The following is a 23,627-nucleotide window of genomic DNA, read 5'->3' as shown; positions in this document are numbered from 1 at the left end:
AAAAAAGGGGGGGAGGAGTGTTTACTAGGTCAAGTAAACCTTTCTGAGGGGATAAATATTCAGTAAGAAACCATTTGATTCATCAGACTACCATTTGTGCCTGAATATAAGATCATTTCTCCTATAGAAAGATGCGAAATAAAGATTTTGGCCATTTTAGATATATATAAACTTTGTGGGATGTAAGCAACTACTGAGTCATATGTCTATTTATATTATTTAAAGTATCAGTTTTCCAAAACATTAAATTATGCACTATTTACAATAATATATGGTTTAGAAATGTTGCTGTTTTTTACTTTTCTGGAATACTTTTCATTCACTATATTGGATTGACTATTGTCCCTCTAGAATTCATGTCTACCCAGAACCTCAGAATATGACATTATTGGAAAATTGGGTTTTTACAGATATTATTGGTTAAAAGGAGGTCATATTAGAGTAGAGTGGGCTCTAAATCCTGTATAACTGGTATCCTTATAAGAAAAAAAAAAAAAGACACAGTGAACAAGGTCAGGTAATGATGCAGGCAAGGATAATGCACCTGCAGTGAAAGAACGCCAAGGATCGCTGTCAAGCACCAGTGGGTAGGAAGAAGCAATAGAGGATCATTCCCTAGTACTTGCAGAAGGAGCATGGCCCTGCCATACCTTGATTTTGGACTCTTAGTCTCTAGAACTGGAAGAAAAGAAATTCCTATTGTTTTAAACTACTCCATTTTTGGGAATTTGTTATGGCAGCCTACGAATGCATTTACACTGGTACATTTATGCTCTTAATATACACTTCACCATCATGCATTGGTAAATGCGGAGTCATATTTTGAGTTTTCCAAGACAGTTTCAAGAGTACATAATCCCCCTACCTTCAACACTGTTTGAGATGCAGAGTATTTTAAACCTGTGTGTTAATACGTGAAGTTGTCTTACTTCTTATACAAGTGTTCACATAATACAAGACAGAAAGACAAATTATTTTATTTTTCCCAAACGTGTATATGCTTGATCTCACTGTTTAATTATTGACTATTTTAAATTATTCTGTAAAAGATTTCTTTATGGTACACTAAATTAATTAGACATATAACACTTATAATTCTGAGGTCATTTCCTAGGAAAAAAATTTTAAATCTTTGTTTAATTAGTTTCCTCTTTTTTCCTTTTTTAAAATACTCAGTTATGGAGTAAATTGTATAAGCATCAACATTTATTACATATCAAAGTCCTTTCAGATTAATATATTTTTGCAAATAGTGATTTGTAGTTCAAAATAATTGAGGGAGTGACCCACATGAGACCATGCAGGGATTCAAGATTTCAAAATGTGACTTCCTATTTCCTGTGAGATAATATTGGAAAAATGTGCTTTCTTATATTTAAGCAAACAGGAAAGTTGCTTGATGGAACCGGTCAATTCCCAATCAATTTATTCCCAATCAATTTATCCTAGTCCCAAAGATGAAGTATGATTTAAGGTTGATAAAACATGTTGTGTATTTGTCTGAAAGAGAGAATCTTTTAAAAATTCATTACCTGAAGTGCAAAACACTTTCTTCTGATAGATGTCTAAAAGTTGCATACTTAATAACTTCTGGAGGTATTAACGAGTTATTCAGTTGATTTTCTTTACCAAGCTCTTATGGGTCGAATCTTTATGTCCATATTTTGATTACACGATTACATATTATAAAATTTAGTAATTGTATTATTTATTACTTATTATAGTGTTTATTATAGAATTTATTGTAGATACTTAGGGGAATGTTGTATATCAAGCAAAAGCGTCTTACAATAGTAAGTTTGAGAGAGAGAAATATACCTGGAAAAGAGAAACTAAGTCCTTCAAGTAATATTCCTTATTTTAATTAATAAATTATTATTAATTTTAATACCAAAGTGATACTTTATTAAAACTCTATAATCCCATCCTGTTGTATAGAAAAGATATGGTGACTTTTAAAATTTGTTTTATAAGTGGCACACTTCTCTCTTTCCTCATTTAAAGTAAACTCACCAGCTATTGTCACCTTCTCTAACTTCCAAAAATATTCTTGTTTCCATAACTTTTGCCTTTTCCAACTAGTTCTCAATTATCCACCCAATAAATATTGGATGTTCAAAGTGATGGCGACATAACCACTTTTCTCTAACTTCTTGAAAGTTGCTTCTTTCCAAAAATTTACTCATCAAGATAAAAACCTTCTGCACAGTGAAGGAAACAATCAGCTAAACTAAAAGGCAGCTGACAGAATGGGAGAAGATATTTGCAAATGACATATCAGATAAAGGGTTAGTATCCAAAATCTATAAAGAACTTACCAAACTCAACACCCAAAAAACAAATAATCCAGTGAAGAAATGGTCTAAAGACATGAATAGACACTTCTCCAAAGAAGACATCCAGATGGCCAACTGACACATGAGAAAATGCTCAACATCACTCATCATCAGGGAGGTACAGATCAAAACCACGATGAGATACCACATCACACCTGTCAGAATGGTTAACATTAACAACTCAGGCAACAGCATAAGTTGGTGAGGATGCAGAGAAAGACGATCTCTTTTGCACTGCTGGTGGGAATGCAAGCTGGTGCAGCCACTCTGGAAAACAGTATGGAGGTTCCTCAAAAAATTAAAAATAGAACTACCCTATGACCCAGCAATTGTACTACTAGGTATTTATCCAAGGGATACATAAATGCTGTTTCAAAGGGTCACATGTACCCCAATGTTTATAGCAGCACTACTGTCGATAGCCAAAGTATGGATAGAGCCCAAATATCCATCAATGGATGAATGGATAAAGAAGATGTGGTCTGTATATACAATGGAGTATTACTTGGCAATCAAAAAGAATGAAATCTTGCCATTTGCAACTATGTGGATGGAACTAGAGGGTATTATGATAAGCAAAATTAGAGAAAGACAAATATCCTATGACTTCACTCATATGAGGAATTTAAGATACAAAACAGATGAACATAAGGGAAGAGAAGCAAAAATAATATGAAAAACAGGAGAACAAAACATAAGAGACAAAACAAGGAGTTGCTGGAGGGTTGTGAGAAGGGTGGGGGATGAGCTAAATGGATAAGGGGCATTAAGGAATCTACTTCTGAAATCACTGTTGCACTATATGCTAACTAACTTGGATGTAAATTAAATAATAAATGATTTTTAAAAAGTTGCTTCTTAGGGAAAAGCAAGCAAACAAACACAAACACTTCTATGTTTGCTTGTCCTTTAGATAACTGCACTTTTTTTTTTTCTGCCTCATGTACAGATTTTTGAAAAGTAGTGCATCCATTTCCTTCTTTTCTATTGCATTCTGGATCCCCTGCTACTCTAATTAAGCATTCTCTATGCTGTTAACCCTATCTTTCTCCGAGTCTTTTTTTCAAATAGTATCTTGCACAATAGCTCTGCTTTACTTGAAACTATTCGTCATCCACTTGTAGAATTTTTCTCTCCTCTTGGCTCTCAGGATGATGTGCTTATTTGCCACTTGCTCTCTAATAATTCCTCTGACAAGCCTTCATTATGGTTTTTAATCCTTTTCTAAGTACGTGGCTACCACAAGGCTGAGCTATTATTTTTATATTGTTACCTTTTAAACTATCTTAGCGCATCCATAATCATTGTTTCATTGATCACTTGGCAGCCAAGCATTACTTTTATCCTTACTTCTTTTTTTTTCAATATATGAAATTTATTGTCAAATTGGTTTCCATACAACACCCAGTGCTCATCCCAAAAGGTGATGAGCACCCTCCTCAATACCCATCACCCATCCTCCCCTCCCTCCCACCCCCCATCAACCCTCAGTTCTCAGTTTTTAAGAGTTTCTTATGCTTTGGCTCTCTCCCACTCTAACCTCTTTTTTTTTTCCTTCCCCTTCCCCATAGGTTTCTGTTAAGTTTCTCAGGATCCACATAAGAGACAGATACCATATGTTTTATCCTTACTTCTGATGCAAGTTCTAATACATCTAATAAAGGAATCTTTTCAGTAATCAGCCATTAGTTCAAGTTCCATGTATTTAATGCAAAACTCCCCACCTTCCTGTCTAGATAAAATCTTTTTTTGATGTTTCTGATTCTGTCAGCTGCGATAGTCTCTTGGTCCCTAAAGGATGGACACCATGGCCATCAATAACAACTCCTTTGGTACTAAAATGTAATCAAGTGAAAATTCCTGCCTGTCTAACTTGCTGCCCCAAACAATGTACAAACATTCCCTCTAAAGGAAATTCCAGACTCCCTTCAAATTTATGCTACTTTATCTTCCTACAAGGAGGTCTTTGCATAATGTAATACATAAAGTCTTGTTTCTTTACATTCATAAATTACACAAGAATATATGTTTTTATATATCTTCATATTATTACCTAACTGCTTCACATGTATAAATCTTTTCCTATTAAAAATATAACACAATTTCTCAGGACAGAAATCTTTCTATACTTTTTAAATATTACCTTTATGACTGAGCACTTCTTTGGAGCCATTTAGTATTTTATTATGTCTCACACACTTGAATTTACTGTTAACAATTTTCTGGCAAAGCTAGATAGGTATTTAGTAATTAAAACTGAAATGTTTTAGTATAGAATGAACAATTATTTATATATATTTATTTAAAATAGAAGAGTGAATTCCACTGAAAAAAAGGTGAAGCACAGAATATATCTGTAATAATTTTTTTTTTTTTAACCTAACTGGTTGTCATTTATTGCAAACAAGAGTTAATAACCAAATGCTGGCAAATCTAAGAATGTGTGTGTCCTTTAGTGGCTACTGAAGCAAGTATTGAATACTATTTTTAAATGTATAGAAATATATTTTTATTTCAAGATACATTTATTTTTAAGACAAAGAGACTGTGAGTGGGGGGGCGGACAGAAAAAGATGGGGATAGAGGATTGGAAGTGGGCTTCTCTCTGTCACCAGAGAGCCTCTTGAACCATGACATCATGACCTGAGCCAAAGTTGGATGTGCAACCGAGTCAGCCAGGAGCCCCTTTTTCTTTTCTTTTTTTAAAGTGTTTATTTAAATTCCAGTTAGCTAACATATAATGTAATATTAGTTTCAGGTACACAGTATAGAGATTCAACACTTTGACATTTTTAATCTGTAGGGTTTTTTTTTTTTTTTACTATAGAAGCATATTATTATAATTCACTTGATAATTTTCATTTGTACTAAACATAATAATAGAATATATGTGCTATATATGTGCTTTATATGTACATTATCTCTCAGATGAACCAGTAATATTTGTGCTTATAAATTTAGAAAAATGGTTTTTATTTTAATTTAGTTAACGATTTCAGCTCAATATTGACATTTTGATTAAAAGTATAATTTGCTTTAATGACACATAGTATTATTTTGCAGATTATATAATTTCCAAAATGTTTGATGTTAACTACAATTGTGAACATTTATAATAAACATATGCTCTTAAAAATGCAAGAAGCATCACTTCAGTCTAATCTGAATTTTGTAAATTGTTCATATTTAACATACCTGAAACAGGAAAATTATTCTTAATAAGAAATGCTTTTGAAATATTGTAACAAATGCTATGCAAATCTTTTCCATGCTCAATCTCATTTAATGCTAACTACAATTCTTCTATTTATAGAAAAGAAACTGAGGCTCAAAGAAGTTGTTACTTTTCCAAGGTCATTTGATACTAAATAGTGGAGCAGAAATTCAGTCCTTGGTTTATTTTATTCTACAGCCCATGTAGAGCATGTACAGGCACACTTATTCAAGTTTTCCATGAAGACTTCTTATCAACATAGTGTTCATGTTTAAAAATAAATAAATGGTATATATTCATATTCTTGACATCACCTTTAGAAATGCTGAACTGATGGCAAATTTTTTCGTGTAAATGTTTCACAGTCACCTTTTGGGCCTAAGCCATTTCTGACCTATTTTAATTTTTTTTAACGTTTATTTATTTTTGAGAGAGAGAGACAGACAGACCATGAGTTGGGGGAGGGGCAGAGAAAGAGGGAGATACAGAATCTGAAGTAGGCTCCAGACTCTGAGCTGTCAGTGCAGAGCCTGACGTGGGGCTCGAACCCACGAACCATGAGAGCAAGCTCATGACTTGAGCTGAAGTCTGACACTTAACTGACTTAGATGCTCCTTATCTGACCTATTAAAATTGAAATATATGGCCTATTTTAGAACCAAATATCCCCATCATTGTGTCAGGTGTATTAAAAACAAACCGGGGCGCCTGGGTGGCTCAGTCGGTTAAGCGTCCGACTTCAACTCAGGTCATGATCTCGCGGTCTTTGAGTTCGAGCCCCGCGTTGGGCTCTGGGCTGATGGCTTGGAGCCTGGAGCCTGCTTCGGATTCTGTGTCTCCCTCTCTCTCTGACCCTCCCCCGTTCATGCTGTCTCTCTCTGTCTCAAAAATAAATAAACGTTAAAAAAAAAAAAAAAAAAAAAAACTATTGCCACAGCTGCAATTTGCCAATTATAGTAATTTTCTTTGAATGGGAACAAAATAAGTCAAGATAAAAAGAGGTACACTCTGATGTATATCACATAAATAAAATGATGTTTTTCTCCATCTAACGCACACTTTGTAGCTCTGGAGTCTTGAAACTCTTCATCTTTTAACCACAGTTTTTCCCATAAACCTTTCAGTTTTATCATTTGTATAATAAAAAGAACATATATTCACTAGATATCATGGACCAAACTCTTCCTAATATACACGTTAATTGTGTGTATAAGAAAATGCTTGCTTATCTATGACTTATTTTGGCATGAATTAAAATGTTCTTTTAAAGTATAAGAATGTTGATGCTCTAATAGATGGTAGAAGTTTGAGGTAATATTATAACTTATAGCCAATGGAAAATATTTGCTATTAACCTTCCTGAAGTGTAATCATAAGAGTGCCTCACTAACATATATTTGCAAGGAGACTTTTGCGGACAGTTCATTTTAGTTAGCCTTGGTTATACAAAATAAAAGAACAGTTTTTTAAAAATTTAAGGGCAGAATAAAATATTAACATCTGACATGTACATTTTTTTAACTTTATTTTTTATTGTTTAAAATTTACATCCAAATTAGTTAGTATATAGCGAAGCAATGAATTCAGTAGATTCCTTAGTGCCCCTTACCCATTTAGCCCATCCCCCCCCCCACAACCCCTCCAGCAACCCTCAGTTTGTTCTCCATATTTATGAGTCTGTTTTGTTCTGACATGTACATTTTGATATGAATTAGGGCAGGCCACTCTTCTCAATCTTCAGATTAGTTCTTTCAAGATTTAACATATATTAACTAAGACCACTTAGAAATTCTGCATCAAATTATTAATAGCAGAATTAGCTTTGTAATTGAATTAAATATAAAATAAATTTTGCTTTAAAATTTTTCTTCAACTGAAAAACATGCGTATTAAAAATGAGCATTTTAAAAGTAAAATGTGTATGGAGTAATAGCAGTGGGGTAGAAGACAATTTGGGGTGTTTGTATCAATGATAATTGATATGTTACAAGTGCTTCAATAAATTACACTTTTCTTATTCCCAGATACAATTCCTGTATACACACATCTTATGGCTCATGTTGTACACATGTGCCCTTGTATGTGAATGAGCTTGACTATGGTGACCATACTAAGTGACATCACAGTTTTGGGGGGACCATAGCTATGTTAAAGTCCTCAGCAAAAGCAAGCACCAGACAGGGAGTTAATGTTGCTTTGACTGCCAGTTGTGGCCCAGCTGGACACAGATCTGTTGGGATTTGGAGGAAAAAGTCATGATGGATAATGAACAATTCAGTTGGTAGATTTTTTTGTTTTCCATCTGTACAGTAGAGGCTGGAGGACTATATTGGGTCTGTTATCTTAAATAAATTCTTAGAATAGTTTTCTCATCAAAATATAACCATGCTCACTTATTAAAATACAGTAAGGAATTTGGGAACATTTCCTTAAAAGTAAGGAATTTGGGAAAATAAAGAACTGTGTTAACTTTTTTGAGGGACATTCATCTAGATTTTGTGAATTCCTATATTTGTGAATATCATTTATATTCATAGTTTCTCCCTGAAGCTAAGCATTATTTGTAACCAATATTAAGAGAGACTGTTTAGATCCTTAAGGAGAGTCTGAGATAGATGCTAATGAAACAGTAGCAAACATCAATGTTGCTTTGAAATATAATATCAGATTTGTTGGCTGAGATTTAAATTTTGTAATAGTCCATTAACAAATTACCAATATAATTTAGAACTTTATGAGTCATTCATACATTGTTAATAGCCTTTGTATCCTTTTTTTTTTTTTTTTTTTTAAGAGGATTGAACTACATGAGCTCTAAAGTCTCTTGCAGCTCTAAGATTTGTTTTTAATTTTACATTTCAATGAATTTCCACCATGGCTTAAACTCTGATGATGCCAAGGGTATTTTGATATTAAAGATTCCAATACTAGTATCTAAAGTCATGTGCTACAGAGAGAAGAAAATAAGGAAGAGGGTGAGGGAGAGAGAGGATGTTCCTTTATTACCAATGGATATTTAACTGTGTTTTCTTGTTCAACATACTCAGTAATCAAGTAAGGAAAGAAAACTTTGGTTATGTTTTGGATATTTGAATATGCTATTTTTGCATTGTTAGCATATTTCCCAAAATCATATCAATTGGGAGAAAAAGTAACAGTTTGAACTCTAGTTTGTGTGAAAATCTCAAAACACTGAAACTCTGTAAGACTCTGCTTTAACCCTGTAGCAACTCATGCTTAAGACAATAGAAAGTGTCATGTGATACTCTGAACTTTTTCTTGTCATACCTTAATATGAGAATACCTTATACTGTTCTGACCCTCACTAAAGATTAAATCTTGCCATTGCCAAAAAGGAAGAAAAAAATTCCCTCACCCAGTCTCTGTTTTCACACATGGGAGAAAAATAGGTTTCAAATTTACTATAACTCAAGCCATTAAGGACTTTATTTGTCCAAGACAACACCTTAGTTTATACTCCAGATACTGCTGAGTCTCATTCTTGGGTATAATGCACTCCATATGCGTTACCACATAGCACAGGCAGACAGTTGGATCTTTCACATTTGAATTGGTTCAGAATAGTTGCAAATTGCAGATAGGACAGTATTAAAGTTTTAGAGGAACAGGTATTACTTAGAGAAGAACAGTAGTTTCTAAGGCAAAGATATAGCAAAGATAGTCAATCCATTTGACACAAGCTAATCAATAATTATATGATGATTATATCATAATTCATAATCAAATTATTTAACATATATAAAGTTTATTCAAGCCAAAAAGGCTTTTTCTCCTTTGTAGGATACCTTTTAATTGTATAGAAATAAAATGTCTTTTTATTGATTATAAAATTGATATTCAGTTTATAAGACAGCCTTAAGACCAGCCAGAGATAACATGAAACAGTTATCATTCTGAGTATATTTTTTGATATCAAATATGTACATATCTATAATATACATCATAAATATATAAAACATGCATAACAAAAGATGTATGATGTGTTTGTATTTGGATCATCTTTTACATATATTTGTAACCTGTTTTTTTCTTGGCATTATATCATAACTCATTTTCTATATTATTATTTTAGAACATAATTTTTAATACTTATGTTGTATTTATCATAATGATTTGTCATAAAGCATTTAATCAATGTTTATTATTTGATATGTATTTTCAGTACAATAAATATTACTTCAGAGACTTCATTATACACAGAGATTTTGATATATCTGGTTATATATATATTAATTTTGAATTAACTTTGAATGTACTAACTCATCTAAAATTGGGGAGCCAACACTTAGCCTTTTATTTATTGCTAGTTTTGTCTTAGTGATCTGTTTTAATTATAGTCTTACCAGTAGTGTATGAGATCTATTATTTTCCTAAATTCTTGTCACTATAACCAATTTGTTTTTTAAACTTTGTCATTTTGGCAGTTGGACAATGCTATCTTCTTCAGCTTGTATTTTCATTCCAAATAAACATACAGTATTTTATTTTTCTTGATCATCTCATCTGGATTTCTTCCTTGATAATTGAGGAATATGTGTCCTTTTTGTCCTTTTCCTATCTGGTAATCTGTTTTTCTAGCACTGAATTCTATAGGGATTAGATCCTTTTTATTTTATTTATTTTTAAAGTTTGTTTATTCTTTTGTTTCAAGTTTTTATTTAAGTGATAGTTAACACATAGTGTAATGTTGGTTTCAGGAATAGAATTTAGTGATTCATCACTCACATCTAACACCCAGTGCTCATCACAACAAGATCCTTTTTCAATTCTTTTAAATAGCATTGTGCTTTTCAGACCTTATGGAGGTGTTTCTCGGCTAATTTTTTCTAATTTGGATTCGTGATAAATGCAGGATTATTATATTAAAATATTATCTACTAAAATATTTCTACACTCATAGTTTTTGGCAATATAACTTTATACATTTTTTTTAAAAAATTAGAAAATCTGAAAGAATTGATAGCTAGACACTTGAAGGCCAAAATAAAAGAAAATAATGTGGCTCAAATATATGCCCCTGAAGTGTGCCTATCAAGTAAATTAACGGGCCAAGAAAACACAGGTTTGGCATTTCAGGGGCCATTTTATTGGACTGATTGTATCTTTTAATGATTAGTGGATTTCAGGTTGTGTCTCTAGAACCTTTTGTTTCTTTGTAGGTGCCACACACAAACTTGTGATAGGTGAGGAGAAGGGAGCACACTCAGCAGACATTGTACCAGGTCCCCTTTACCTGTATTTGTCATAACTGTGGTACTTCTCACTGTTCGTTTTACATAGTTGCATTTCTGTAATGAATTTCCTTTGTTTGTTTGCTTGCTAATTTGTTTAACATTTATTTATTTTTGAGAGACAGAGACAGAGCATGAGCCGGGGAGGGGCAGAGAGAGAGGGAGCCAGAATCTGAAGCAGGCTCCAGGCTCTGAGCTGTCAGCACAGGGCCTGATGTGGGGCTTAAACTCATGAACTGTAAGATCATGACCTGAGCTGAAGTCAGGCACTTAACCGCTTAACCAACTGAGCCACCCAGGTGCCCCTCCTTTTTTTTTTTTTAATAGATAATTCATCAGATAATTAAGATTTATTGCTGTAGAAAATTTTCATATTTTATGTGAAATTATCGTTTTATATCAGATTTCACTATAAATCACAAAACCTTTCTGGAACTAGGAAGAGATTCAGTACTAAAATAATATAGATTTTAAGGAGCATAATAAGAGATAGCATCCATATTTATCTAACATAGCTGTCTCAGATTATTGAGGTATCGATGATATAGCTGTGTCTGGACATTACCTACATAACAATTAGTGTTAAGCATAATTTACATATACCAACTATTTGAATCAAGTATAAATTATGTACATAGATATTAAATGTTAAGTTTTAGGATGTTAATTGTTTCAGGGATATTTTGTTTCATTGCTATTATGTCTTATTGTTTGGAGTTGAGGGAATTATGTATTCTCATCACATATGGACACAAATGTTCTAATTCCAATGAAAATTAGGGATGAATCTATGTTGTAGAGCAAAAATCAAAGCAAAAAGTACAGAAAACAAAACTGAATCTGGGCTGATCATCTTAAATTTTCTTTGCAGTTATATTGTAGATACACTTTAGTGATAGCTGCTCCGTGGGTACCAAAGCCTAATGATAAAGTGAAACTTGCAGATCCGAGCGCTCTATTGAATATAATTATTGAGTGTTTACTCTGTGCCTGACACTTGCTAGAAAACACCCACATAAGATGCCAAGAAGTCTCCAGGAATATATTGCTCAGTGGTGTGAATTAAGTCTATTAGGAGCAAATTTCAAGTTTGCTAAAGCCTGATGTGGCAGAAACATTTACTGCTCACCAAATAGTCATGTGCTTTAGAATATTTTCCAGACCCCTTAGAGGTATATCAGGTTTTATTCTGGCCTGCAAGTTATTGACATGTATCATCTCTGCATCAAAGTATGTAAAACCAGGTATGTAACCCTCCACCTCTGTTTTTCCCTGCTGTGATATTTTGGAGAAACATGTTGAGATGACGAATTCATGAGATCAGTTGCTGTGTGGAGAGCCAGCCATCTTGTATCAGAATTTGTAGGAATAAGAACTAAACTTTTGTGAAGGCTTAGGATATAGAGGTCAACCCATTGTGACAGTATTGTCTAGTTCATCATGGATAATACACGACTCTTCTTTCTTTGCAAAGACTGTTGCTAAATGAACTTTTCCAAGTATATCAACAATTAGTTAATAATGATGCTCCTGATGTACAAAGGAGTAACTGAATGTCTTCAAATAGGATGTTTTGCCGCTCCAGGAATTTCCTGTGTTTCCTTGAGATTTTGTGCTGGAGGTTTCCTTGTGTGGTACCACATTGTGAAGCTCCTATTCATGAGGTCAAGAGGATCAACTTACAGAGATATTTCGGGTCCTACATCATTTTGACAGATATATATGTCATTTTGTACCTTTTTGCAAGGTGGTGGGGCATGAGAGAGAGAAAAAGTTAAATGGCATCTTCTATTCTTTTGGACCAGTGCTATCGAAGAGAAGTACAATGCAAGCCACCTTTGTGATTTTAAATATTTGAGTAGCTACTTTAAAAAGTAGAAAGGAAGAAAATTAACCTCAATAACATACTTTATTCACTACAGTGTATCCAACAATTACCATTTTAAATTGCAATCCATATAAAAGCCTATTAATTTCACATGAAGTCTTTGAAATCATGTGAATTTCTCATGAAGTCTTTTAAAGCACATGTTAATTTGGATAAGTTACATTTCAAATGCTCAACAGTCACATGTTGCTGTTTCTAACAGTGCAGCTCTAGATACACCTTAAATTTATTACACATTACGTTCAGCATCTTGTTAGGTTCACTCAAAACCTTGTCATATTTAATTCATCATAGTATTCTTTTTCATTAGCAAATGAATGCACTCAGAATTAGAAAGTGATAGAGTTAAGGGTCAAACCAGTGCTCCCTCTTGCCTCCGGAAATGGAGCAATGCCCTTGGCAAGTAGAGTACCATTGGGAATCCTCTGTAATGGAAACAAGAGGGATAAGAGCCCCAATTAAAAGTAATGGCATTGGCGATTAACTAAGGGGCGCCTGGGTGGCTTAGTTGGTTAAGCTTCGGACTTCTGGTTTTTGCTTAGGTCATGATCTCAAGGTTCATGAGTTTAAGCCTTGTATCAGGCTCTTCACTAGCAATGTGAAGTCTGCTTGGGATCCTCTCTCCCATCTCTCTCTGCCCCTCCCCCACTTGCTTGCTCATGCTCACTCTATCTCTCTCTCTCAAAAATAAACATTAAAAAAAATAAAGTAATGGCATTGGTAGTTAACTTATTTTAGTTAATATTAAAGTAGAATCGTTACTATTCTTCTTGAGGATAGATTGCATAATTGGGAGGCGTATGAAGGGAAGGGCTTGTGGGTGGGATCTTACTTCTGATTTGAGCAACTGAGTTTGCAGTGATGCTGTTTACAAAGAGACTGACATGGGCCTTGTTAATCTGAAGTCGGATTTAGTAATTTTTGAACACTGGAATTGCCAGTACAGTGCAAGGAACCTTACCCACTTTTTTGTTTTAATCATATCTGTGTTACATTTGGTCACAAATACCAGATGGTAATGGCATCTGCTATTAAAAAAAAAAAAATGAGTCTACAGGAAGAAATACACATGGATTGGCAAGTCTTTAATATTATTACAGAAAGAAGAACACCAACAGCTAATTCAGATTTATAGAGTAACATTTACTAGCTTCTGTGTGCTTCTTCTTGTCTTTTTTAAAGGTACTTTCAACTTTGTCACCACACATACAAGAGTGGAGATTTTTACAGCACTTTCTAATTATGTGTTTATTTTTGAATCTGAAAAAACAATTCTAAGTGTTGCCACCTGGGCATCTGCCTTGGCAAAGTCTGTCAGATGAGGATATGCCATATACTTTGGAAAATCTGATCTTAAAAATCCAAAGGGCTTCCGATTTTTACCCTGATCAAATCATATTTTTAACTGAACAAAATAGGATATAAGATTTGACTAAGAACAAAACTTGGAATAATCCAGGCCTTTCAATAGCTATTGACAGGTAATACTGGTACACAAATGAGAGGTGTCATGAAACAAAATGTAAGAATTATCCTGGAAAGTCATAATTGTGCCATTTTTATCTCTCTGTATTTAACATATCAGGGAAATATTAAAGTTGTTTGTGGTAAGTAGAGGTTTTACTGTATTTGATTATGGGTGAAATTTATTTAAATTGTCTTTGATTATGTCTCCATAGGAACATTAACTTCACTGTCGCCAGCACACATAATCATCCTTAATAAGTTATTTGCAGAAATGCTGTTGCCTTTGTGCAACATATCACTACAGTTGCTCTAGATTAGAGGAAGAAACTCTCACGTTTCCCATTACCATGTAGTCTACTTTCAAGATCAGTAGTAAGTTTTACTGTATTTTATCATAAAGTATTCTAACATTGTTTTGACCATTTTAGTCACATCCCTCTTTCCCTGTTCATTATTTATGCCTCAAGAATTAGTCATTAGAAACATGGAGTTGGAACAAGGTGGTTCCTGCCACTCAGGTCATTAGGCAAGGGTCATGCAAAATGAATAAGCCAAATAGGGGGAAAGACTTTTCTGTGTTATTCTGTGTTGAAGAAGTTTCATCTCATATTTATGTGTTCTCACCTAATGTAGAGAAAACTTCACTTTGATCGCAGGTCTCCGTACTTGGTGGAAATGAGTGTTAGCTGATGGTATGAGTAATTGCCTTATGCTGGGCCCTGGGCTCAGAACTGATACTCCTTCAGGGTTCTGGTTAGTGTTTGATTCTGTTGGAATCCCTGTACTTTGAAGTGCTCTAAGATGCAGTTGGCCCAGTAGGTTTCTTGTTTTTCTTTTTTCTCAGCCACTGAAAGCTTTTGAAAACCAGTTTATTCCCTTCCCATATACTGTTACCCCAACTTAGCAGAAATCATTCTCTAAAAATAAATAAAATTTAGAAAAACAATTGACTACAATGAGTTTCAGGTTACAGATTTGTAAGTCAAGAAAGCACCGATTACTCAGAATTTCAGATACTCAGTAGCTTGCACATGTCTGGGCATTGACCCCATCTGTACCTAACTTTCACATTATATGTAAGTGATTACTTGAAACTGTTTCTCAGCACAGTATTTTGTTAGTATCTCTTTTATCAAAAATATATATGCCATGCATATGTCTAAACATAAACCTTTCTGATTACTTTTTTAAAATTCCAATTAAACTAAAACATGCACCTGGGACCTTTTTACCATTATTGTAAATGTATGTGGCTTATGAATTACATATTTGTATTATCAAATATATAATTATTTTTCATATATTTAAGATTACCTTATTTTTCTGTCTTTTCACCTGCTAAACACCTTCTTCTGGTTTTCCCTTGGCCTATTTTGTGCTCCTGTCATCTTTCTCTTTCCTTACATCAAGTGAGACAGAAGCAAATAGTTGTCATTTAATCATTTGCATTCTTGTTTTGATCCATTTTCATATGGCTATTACCTTGTGTAAAAATATTCTGTGTTCTTAAAATCTTTTACACATCTGAGCTTATCAAGGTACTAATATTAACTCTTAAAAATATTTTATAATACCTCATGTGTTTTGCTTTAACTAAACTATTTTGTATAGTACACAGATACACATTTTTTTATTCCTACACACAAAAGTGTTGATATCAAAGGCAGCTGGTGTTTCTTTGCTGAGTTGGAATCATATAAAACTAGAGTGTGCAATTAAATATTTTGGGAGAGCCATACCAACACAGCTAAAACACAGAGAGTTTTAGTGATTCAAACTCAAAATGAAAGAACCGCTTTAAGAATAAAACATGCTACAAATTGATGAAGCATGAAAAATAAAAACACAGAAGAATAACTTACCATTGTGCCAGAATTACATTAGTCATGTTAAACTCTTCAAGTTGGAAAATTTAAAACAGAAGACTAAGGTTTTACCTATAATTCCCGTGTTTAGTTTCGAATGATTTTTTTCTCCGAGATTTATGAACTTGTTCTAAATTCAGTCCACTTAAAAGTATAATGTTGCTTTTTATGACATGGGAGAAATAAATGGTTTATTTCCCTTAAATTGTGGATAGAAACTTAATGCTTATGAGTTTGATGGTATAGAATATATAATGCAATATATAGCATTACATTATGGAACTGTCTTGCATTAGTATGCCTATACTTCTTACAGCTAGGTATATAAGGGAGCCAACGTGAGATACATTTATCAACAAAAATAACATACAAGGTGAATGCAAATGAAAATGTAGGAACTGAATGTAATTATTTCCCATGTGCATTATAAGAAAACTGTTGAATAATTCTGGATTTAAAACAGGTGGACAAAAGGAAGTTCATTTAGACGTTTTTGAAATTTGAGAGGTGGTCGGTGTCTCTTCATTTTGACACTCCTTACATACACACCAAAGGATGATTAAAATTTCATAAAATGTATGTGGAAGGGAATTGGAATAATGAAAGATTGCAAATATTTTTAATTTTTAATTAAATCTTAAAAATTTAAAATTATCACTCAAATTCTGTATTTCATGCTAGTGTTCTGAACATTATTTACTAGATGATACTTGAAATGAAGAAAACCACCAATTTATGAAAGAAAGAAAACTAAATGTAGGAAGAAGACAGGAAAACAAAGTATATTGGGTATTATTTCACACTTTTTTGAAATAAGGGTTAAGTATTCATTTAGTAATATAGAAACATAACAAATTTTATCGTGAAAGCACCAACCAGTGTTATGTAAAAATAGCAACTTATTTTAAAAATCAGTAAAAGTATATAGAATCACCTAATAATATGCATTAGCCATAGCAAAATTGTTCCTGAAATACTACATTGCATAATTCCTGGAGAAGGGCAGTTCCTTAGTTCTTAAACATGGAGTGCATCGTAAATCACATAAATTACCATTGAGCATTTAGCATATTTTAATATATTTAAAAAATTTTTTACTTCAGAAGAATGAACTGAAGGACAGAACTGTTAATTTCTTGGAGAAATATAGTAGAAAAAATATTTTTATGTACAACACAAGTTTCATAGACAAATTCCATTGTGATTTAATTTTCCATACATAAATTCGTATATCATGGCTATATGCTACCAAAGTAAATTTGTCTGGCAGATAAAATGCAAGACAAAGTTTATAATATCTTTAGCTAAAGATTATGCTTAATTTTAAATATTTTTCCCATCATACCTCATGACACAAATGTGCAGAAGAATGGCAACTCTTAAAAGAAGCATCATGATTCTTAAAATTTAAACAAACTTTTCAGGTTGCTTAATTTAAGTTCTAGTCTCTTTGAAATAAAATATCTTAATTAAAAAAATCTGCCTTTACTATTGAATATTGTTTTGTTAAGCAAAAGGAATAATACATGTACATATTTGTCAAATTTAAAGAGCCTAGCACATGCTTAAATAGTTTTGATTACTTTTTCTGGAAGACTAGCAGCTTACATTATTCATATATTCAAGCTCTTGTTATAATGCACTGCTTGATATTAAAACTTTGCATGAAATAACTGGCATTAATAGAATATTTTTCAGGAAAATTCAAATATATTATAAATACAGGATAAACACCAGACTATAGTTTAAAATGAAAGCTACAAAAATTCTATAATACATTTTGTAATTTTTACCATTCTTCATAATATAATTAGCCATTAAATGTAAAAAGGCATCTTTCAATATTGGGATATAGATGTGGACACTGAAGTAGTTGTTATAGGGAATGTTAGGAATCTTTCCTGTTGTTAGGACATTTAAATTTTTTTTCTGTGACTTAGAAAATAAAAATCAATATTTTTTCTTATTCCAAATGTTCTAGGAAGTGAAAATTTTGAAAAAAAAAAACTTTATGGAATAATTAATATATATTTGGAAATTCCAAAAAAAAAATTAATATTTAATACTGGACTGCATCAAGACCTTCTTTCTTTCTTCTTTGAACCACACTTTTTCAAGTAACATGTTTCTTATATTTTCTGTTAGAAATCTAGACTTCATCATTTTTACTGATACTGTGTTTTGGGTCTCCAATTAAAAAGACCTTTCCTGCTAGCTTTGTTTTAATTGTGTGCTTTTCAAAGAGACTCCTTTTTCTAATCTTTTCTAACTTTTCTTTCCCAGTCTTCTAGCCCCATAGTTCAGAGGCTGACTGACTGAGGCAGGTTGTAGAGAAATTTCTGGACATGTTGTTAACATCTGACACAGTAAGTGAGAAAAAACCAGCACAATCACTGGACAGGTTCAAGGAGAATTGGCAGCTCCTGGAGATGAAAAGTTTGTGTTTGCTACTTACTAGTTACCTGAAGCACACTGGTTAAATTCAAACCCATTCATTTCTCAATTGCTTTGCTCCCTCTAAACCACTGTAATGGAAACCAAAAGGGGACCTTTATGGATGTTTTTTTGTTGATCTGTGTAGATCCAGTGTATCTTTATTTAGTCTGCCTTGTCTGACATTTTCCATAATGCTTTTAGTAGACACCATTATATTACGTAAATATTTCTGGTTACTGTTTATGGAGATGGTTGCCTAAATTTCTCCTTGGATAAAGCCTTTAATGCATTCACCCATAATCCCTATAGAGGAGCTACTCAAGTTTGGGAACTTTAGTGTTGCTCTTTGTACTTCAACTTTTAATATCAGAGCACATATTGAAACCATAAACACAATGAAAATTCAAAAAATATTCAGACCATATTAGAAGAATATACCCCCTCCTTTTTTTTATCCTTAAAGAGCCAAGGGCGTGGGGAGTGGCAGGAAGAAACATTCTTAAGATCTAAGCCCTGGACGCCATCCTGGGAGTGCTTAAACCCCTTAGAAACGTGCAACCTGAAGAACACCCCCTTTCGAAGTCTAAAACAATATTAGATTCCCAAAATGTATCGGCAAAGAAAGTCTTACCGTCAAACGCTTGCAGCAGGTTCCAGCTCAAACCCAGACTGAAAAGCTGAGCAGCTGGTGAACAAAAGTTTTAGCTTTTTTTTTTTTTTTTAACGAAGTCTGCAAAACTAATTTCCCTCAAAATAGGGCTCAATTTCCGTTAAAGAAAGCAGCGCTTACAAATCTCAGAATTCCTGATCACCCCCACCACATCCCACCTCTAAGCAATGGAAAACAATTCGAACTTTCACACGGATGTAAAGGTTTATTGAGAGGCCACTATTCTGCAGTAGGGCTTAAAAGACAAGAGAGGTAGGCTGAAACCTGAGGGACCGGTGGAGGGAAAGGTTCTGCCTTGGGGACACTTCTCAAAGATTCATCAATACTTTTTCGTAATCCAAACCAGATGGCTGGCTTGGTTTGCTGTCCTCATTAATCCCATTAACAACTTCAAAGACCTAGTAGCCATCCTCAGGACACCTGAGACAATGAAAATAACGGGGTTACACTGCTGGTGGCATCTTGGGGGTCCTGGGCAGTATAGGTGAGCGCGGATCTTCTGATGCCACACGTCCCAGGCAGGACTTGACTGTTCCTGTAGCTCATTAAGTGCGGCTTGCTTGCTTGCTTTGTGTAAACGACTCTGCCCCCAGCAGACAGTGTCACCCCTCAAGCAAGTGGCAGTATTAAAGCCCAGCCGTCGCTCATACCAATTAACTGGCGGCAAGTTTTCTAACTCATTTTGTATGATGCAAGATTGTAACCTGGGAGACCTGAAGCAGCACCCAGGTTTAGTGAGCTTTGGTGGATATCAAAGCATAAAATTTCCCAGTAAGTGGAACCATGGCGGTTTGCGGGGGTAGAAGCTGTACCATTAGCTGATTTAGTTTTGAGCGGAAGAGGGTGAATTTCTGGAAGTAGGTGAGGAGACCTGGGCTGGCTCCTGAGGGGAAAGACTGAAAATGTGCGTGCACTATACACATCACATGTTACCACGACGGTATCACTTCGGATTTTCCTGACCGAAGTTTTGGGTGGACAAATGGCTAGGAGATTGACTCGGACCAGGAAAGCAGGGGGAAGGACATTGTGCAAAGCAAGGAGGACATATTCGGAAAGCCCAGGAAGAAAGACCCCACCTGGCACCGCAGGTGAGGATGCCCGCGTCTCCAGATAACTGCAACTCTCGCCGCTGCTCGGTTTTCACCCACCCCACCAGGTTTCTATCTTTTCGCGCTGTGAATAGCGCTTTTCTGCCGAGAAGAATTTCCCAGAAACCTCGGGCGCCAGATACGAGCCCATTAACAACCCACCCAGGGACGACAGCTGCGAAAAGCTAGGCGCGCCGCTGCGCCCAGGGCACGCGTTGATGTAGAGTTTGAGACACTTCTGAGCGCGCGCCAGGCTAGCTCTGATCTTTTTCCTTAACCCTACTTCCCCTTTCGTGCTCCTCAAGAGCTAGCCGTACCCCTAGCTATCCTGCAGGTGCCAGTGCCCAAGTGGCACTGACAAGACATCTTTCTCAAGAGAAGGGAGAGGGCCGGACACTGAGTGCAGAGTTGGGGTGACGTGCGCCGCGGAGCACCTTGGCCGCCGGGCCCGGGAGGGGAGAACCGCTGTACGCCCGGGCTCGGGTTTAGGCGCCAGGCGCGCCGCTTGCAGCCTTGGCGGCTGGCAAGGGCGGGCGGGCGTGGACGCACTGCGTGCGTCCAGCGGGAGATAGGAAGTGGAACAGGGAGCGCGTGGCGCAGACTGAGCGGGAGTTTTGGAGGGAGTTTGCATGTGGTCAGCGCCGGGCTCCTAAGCCAGCCCCCAGCTCACATTACACTCTATTTATAACCTCTCAGAGCCGTTTCCCCCTGAAAGCAGTTCTCTGGGACCACCTTCTTTTGGCTTCAACCTCTCCTACTCTTGACATCTGAGTAGCTCGAAGGGAAGCTTCTCCAGGTCCGAGTGTTTATATGTAAAGGAGTCTGGCCGCTAGGGCTCAGGACCGGGATTATCCGAGCTCTGCAGAAACGGCTATTTATTTGGGAGGGGGAAAACACGATTTCTAGTGAAAAGTGACAGAGGGTGGTAGCGTTTGGAACCATCGTGAAGTCTTCTGCCTGGAACCTGAGACTTGCATGCTATGGAACACCCGCTCTTTGGCTGCCTGCGCAGCCCTCACGCCACGGCGCAAGGCTTGCACCCGTTTTCCCAGTCCTCTCTCGCCCTCCATGGAAGATCTGACCATATGTCCTACCCCGAGCTCTCCACTTCTTCCTCGTCTTGCATAATCGCGGGATACCCCAACGAGGAGGGCATGTTTGCCAGCCAGCATCACAGGGGGCACCACCATCACCACCATCATCACCACCACCACCACCAGCAGCAGCAGCACCAAGCTCTGCAAACCAACTGGCACCTCCCGCAGATGTCCTCCCCCCCGAGTGCGGCTCGTCACAGCCTCTGCCTCCAGCCGGATTCGGGAGGGCCCCCGGAGCTGGGGAGCAGCCCGCCGGTCCTGTGTTCCAATTCTTCCAGCTTGGGTTCCAGCACCCCGACCGGGGCTGCGTGCGCGCCAGGGGACTACGGCCGCCAGGCGCTGTCACCCGCGGAGGCGGAGAAGAGAAGTGGCGGCAAAAGGAAAAGCGATAGCTCAGGTAAGGGCGCGCCGGGCACTGTCGGCGAAAGGGGGCGGGGAGATGACTGGGAAGATTCTCACAGTACTGTGAGGAAGCAGGGAATATGGTATACGTCTTGCCCTCTCTGGCTCCCCGCCGCCAGATTCGGTGGGGCTGCTTTCGTCCTGTTACTTGGGGGCACGTGTTTCTCCAAGCGCAACCCTGCAGCCAACGGCGTTAAGCTCTCCAAGGTTCCAACTAGTTTACCAGAGGGTTAAGAAAAAAAGGACAAGTGACAGTATGTGAAATCGATTGCGAAGCGTGACCTTCCATCTGAGAGGTGGGGAGGGGAGTGCACCCTGGGATGCAGCGTCCGCTGGGCGTGCGTGCGGCTGCCGCTCCTTGACTTTTTCCCTTGCAAGTTCCCGACTCCGAGTGGCTCGATTTTTCCCATCGTTAACTGGATTTCCAAATTATTGCACAATATTTGGAACTTGCAGTGGAACTTGGCAGAACGTATGAGAAAAAAAAGTTTTAGTTTTTTTTTTTTTATTCTGATTTCAGAGTTCTTTAAATAGCACCCTATTCCAAATGGTAAAAATTTCCCTTTCTTGGGGAAGAAGACAATCTAGGAATTCAGATGATTTTAAGGAATGTGTCAGAGATTGGCAAATAAATACATGATCAAACTCTTGAGGAAAAAAAAAACGATTTTTTAATCGTAGTTGTGTTCGTGTGGTGCTAATCTAAACAGAATCTCTGAGTTGCCAATGTGGAAAGTAAGCTCTCCTCCAGCTGAGTATTAGGGGAGGCAAGTGTTTGGAAACACACAGCAACCGGGGTAATGTTGGTTCTCTACGTGCTTGAGGCTGGTGTGCGAGGGTGCGCGCCGGCGGCGCTGATCTACGTGGGGAGAACTTGAGTAGCCACGCAAAAGGGAACTTTACTAAACGCAGATGCTTGAAAGCATAGACTGCCAAGTAAACTGTAGCAGTCCCGAGGAACTGAAGTTTTTCGGGCAACTCCTTAAGGCCCTTAACAATCTGTACGTTGTGAAATTGTTAAAAGATACTTTACAATTAAGGGAGTTGTGAATTTTCTTCTGTAGCTATCGCAACCTGCGTTCCAGCTTTCTGGAAAGTGTCATTGGGTCAGTATAATATTTACGTGGTGTTCTTCCTTCGCGGGATTGGTTTAACAAGTCCTAGAAGGTAACTGCAGATATTAATGTGAAGGATTGGAACGTGTTTGGTTTTGGTTTTTGTTTTTGTTTTTTATAACGCTTTAGGTAAGATCCCACGTAAATGGCAATTTGAGCCGCATACTTCATGTGCCTTTGCAGCTGAGCTATCACTGGTTCTTCAGCGTTAGCCTGAGATACATTCTTCTATCACAAACTTAAAATCCAGCTTCTACTTTTCAAGGTCAGGGGTGAACTTTTAATGCTCCATCACAAATTAGTTTATATGTTAGAAACTTACCAGCAGTATCATTCATTTCTAATGGTTTTTACTAACTGTAAGTGAAACTCTCTTAAGACAGAGTTTAGAGGTTAACCATGAAGGTTTCCATCTTCTTTTTTTTTTTTTTTAAGTCAGTTTTAAAATAGTGTTCATGTCTTAGGCTCAGCATTTGATATCAATGTAACTTTTTTGGAAGCAGATCCCAGTTCAGGTTGGTCAGTCCATTTTTGCAATTCACAGAATCTCTTACTGTTCATTTAACTTCATGCAGTGAAAAACCTATGATGGGCTGTTCCTTATGTTTCCTGAACTGAATCAATGCACCTACGCTTCTTCGGGTAAACCGAATTTTCATATAGGCACATATTATTTTGGTCAGAGGGAAATAGAGAAAGTGGGATTCAAGAACAGGTTCCCTTGAATTATTGTGATAAGTTTCTTAAGAAAACTAATAGTGCTATCCTCTTTTGGTGGGAAATAACCATATAAC

General features: G+C 36.2%; 1 protein-coding gene across 1 annotated transcript in view; it reads left to right on the top strand.

The window, feature by feature from the left end:
• The first annotated feature begins 20,864 nt into the window (after nt 1-20,864).
• MEOX2 (mesenchyme homeobox 2) overlaps nt 20,865-23,627 on the top strand; it is a 65,618-nt gene continuing 62,855 nt past the window's right edge. Inside the window, exon 1 of the mRNA XM_007089090.3 lies at nt 20,865-21,713. Within this exon, the coding sequence (XP_007089152.1) occupies nt 21,200-21,713 (514 nt within the window). The 5' untranslated portion in view covers nt 20,865-21,199. The remainder of the gene's footprint in view (nt 21,714-23,627) is intronic.

This window comes from Panthera tigris, chromosome A2 (assembly GCF_018350195.1).
Source record: "Panthera tigris isolate Pti1 chromosome A2, P.tigris_Pti1_mat1.1, whole genome shotgun sequence".
NCBI classification, from domain to species: Eukaryota; Metazoa; Chordata; class Mammalia; order Carnivora; family Felidae; genus Panthera; species Panthera tigris.
This window is presented reverse-complemented; position numbering and strand designations above follow the sequence as displayed.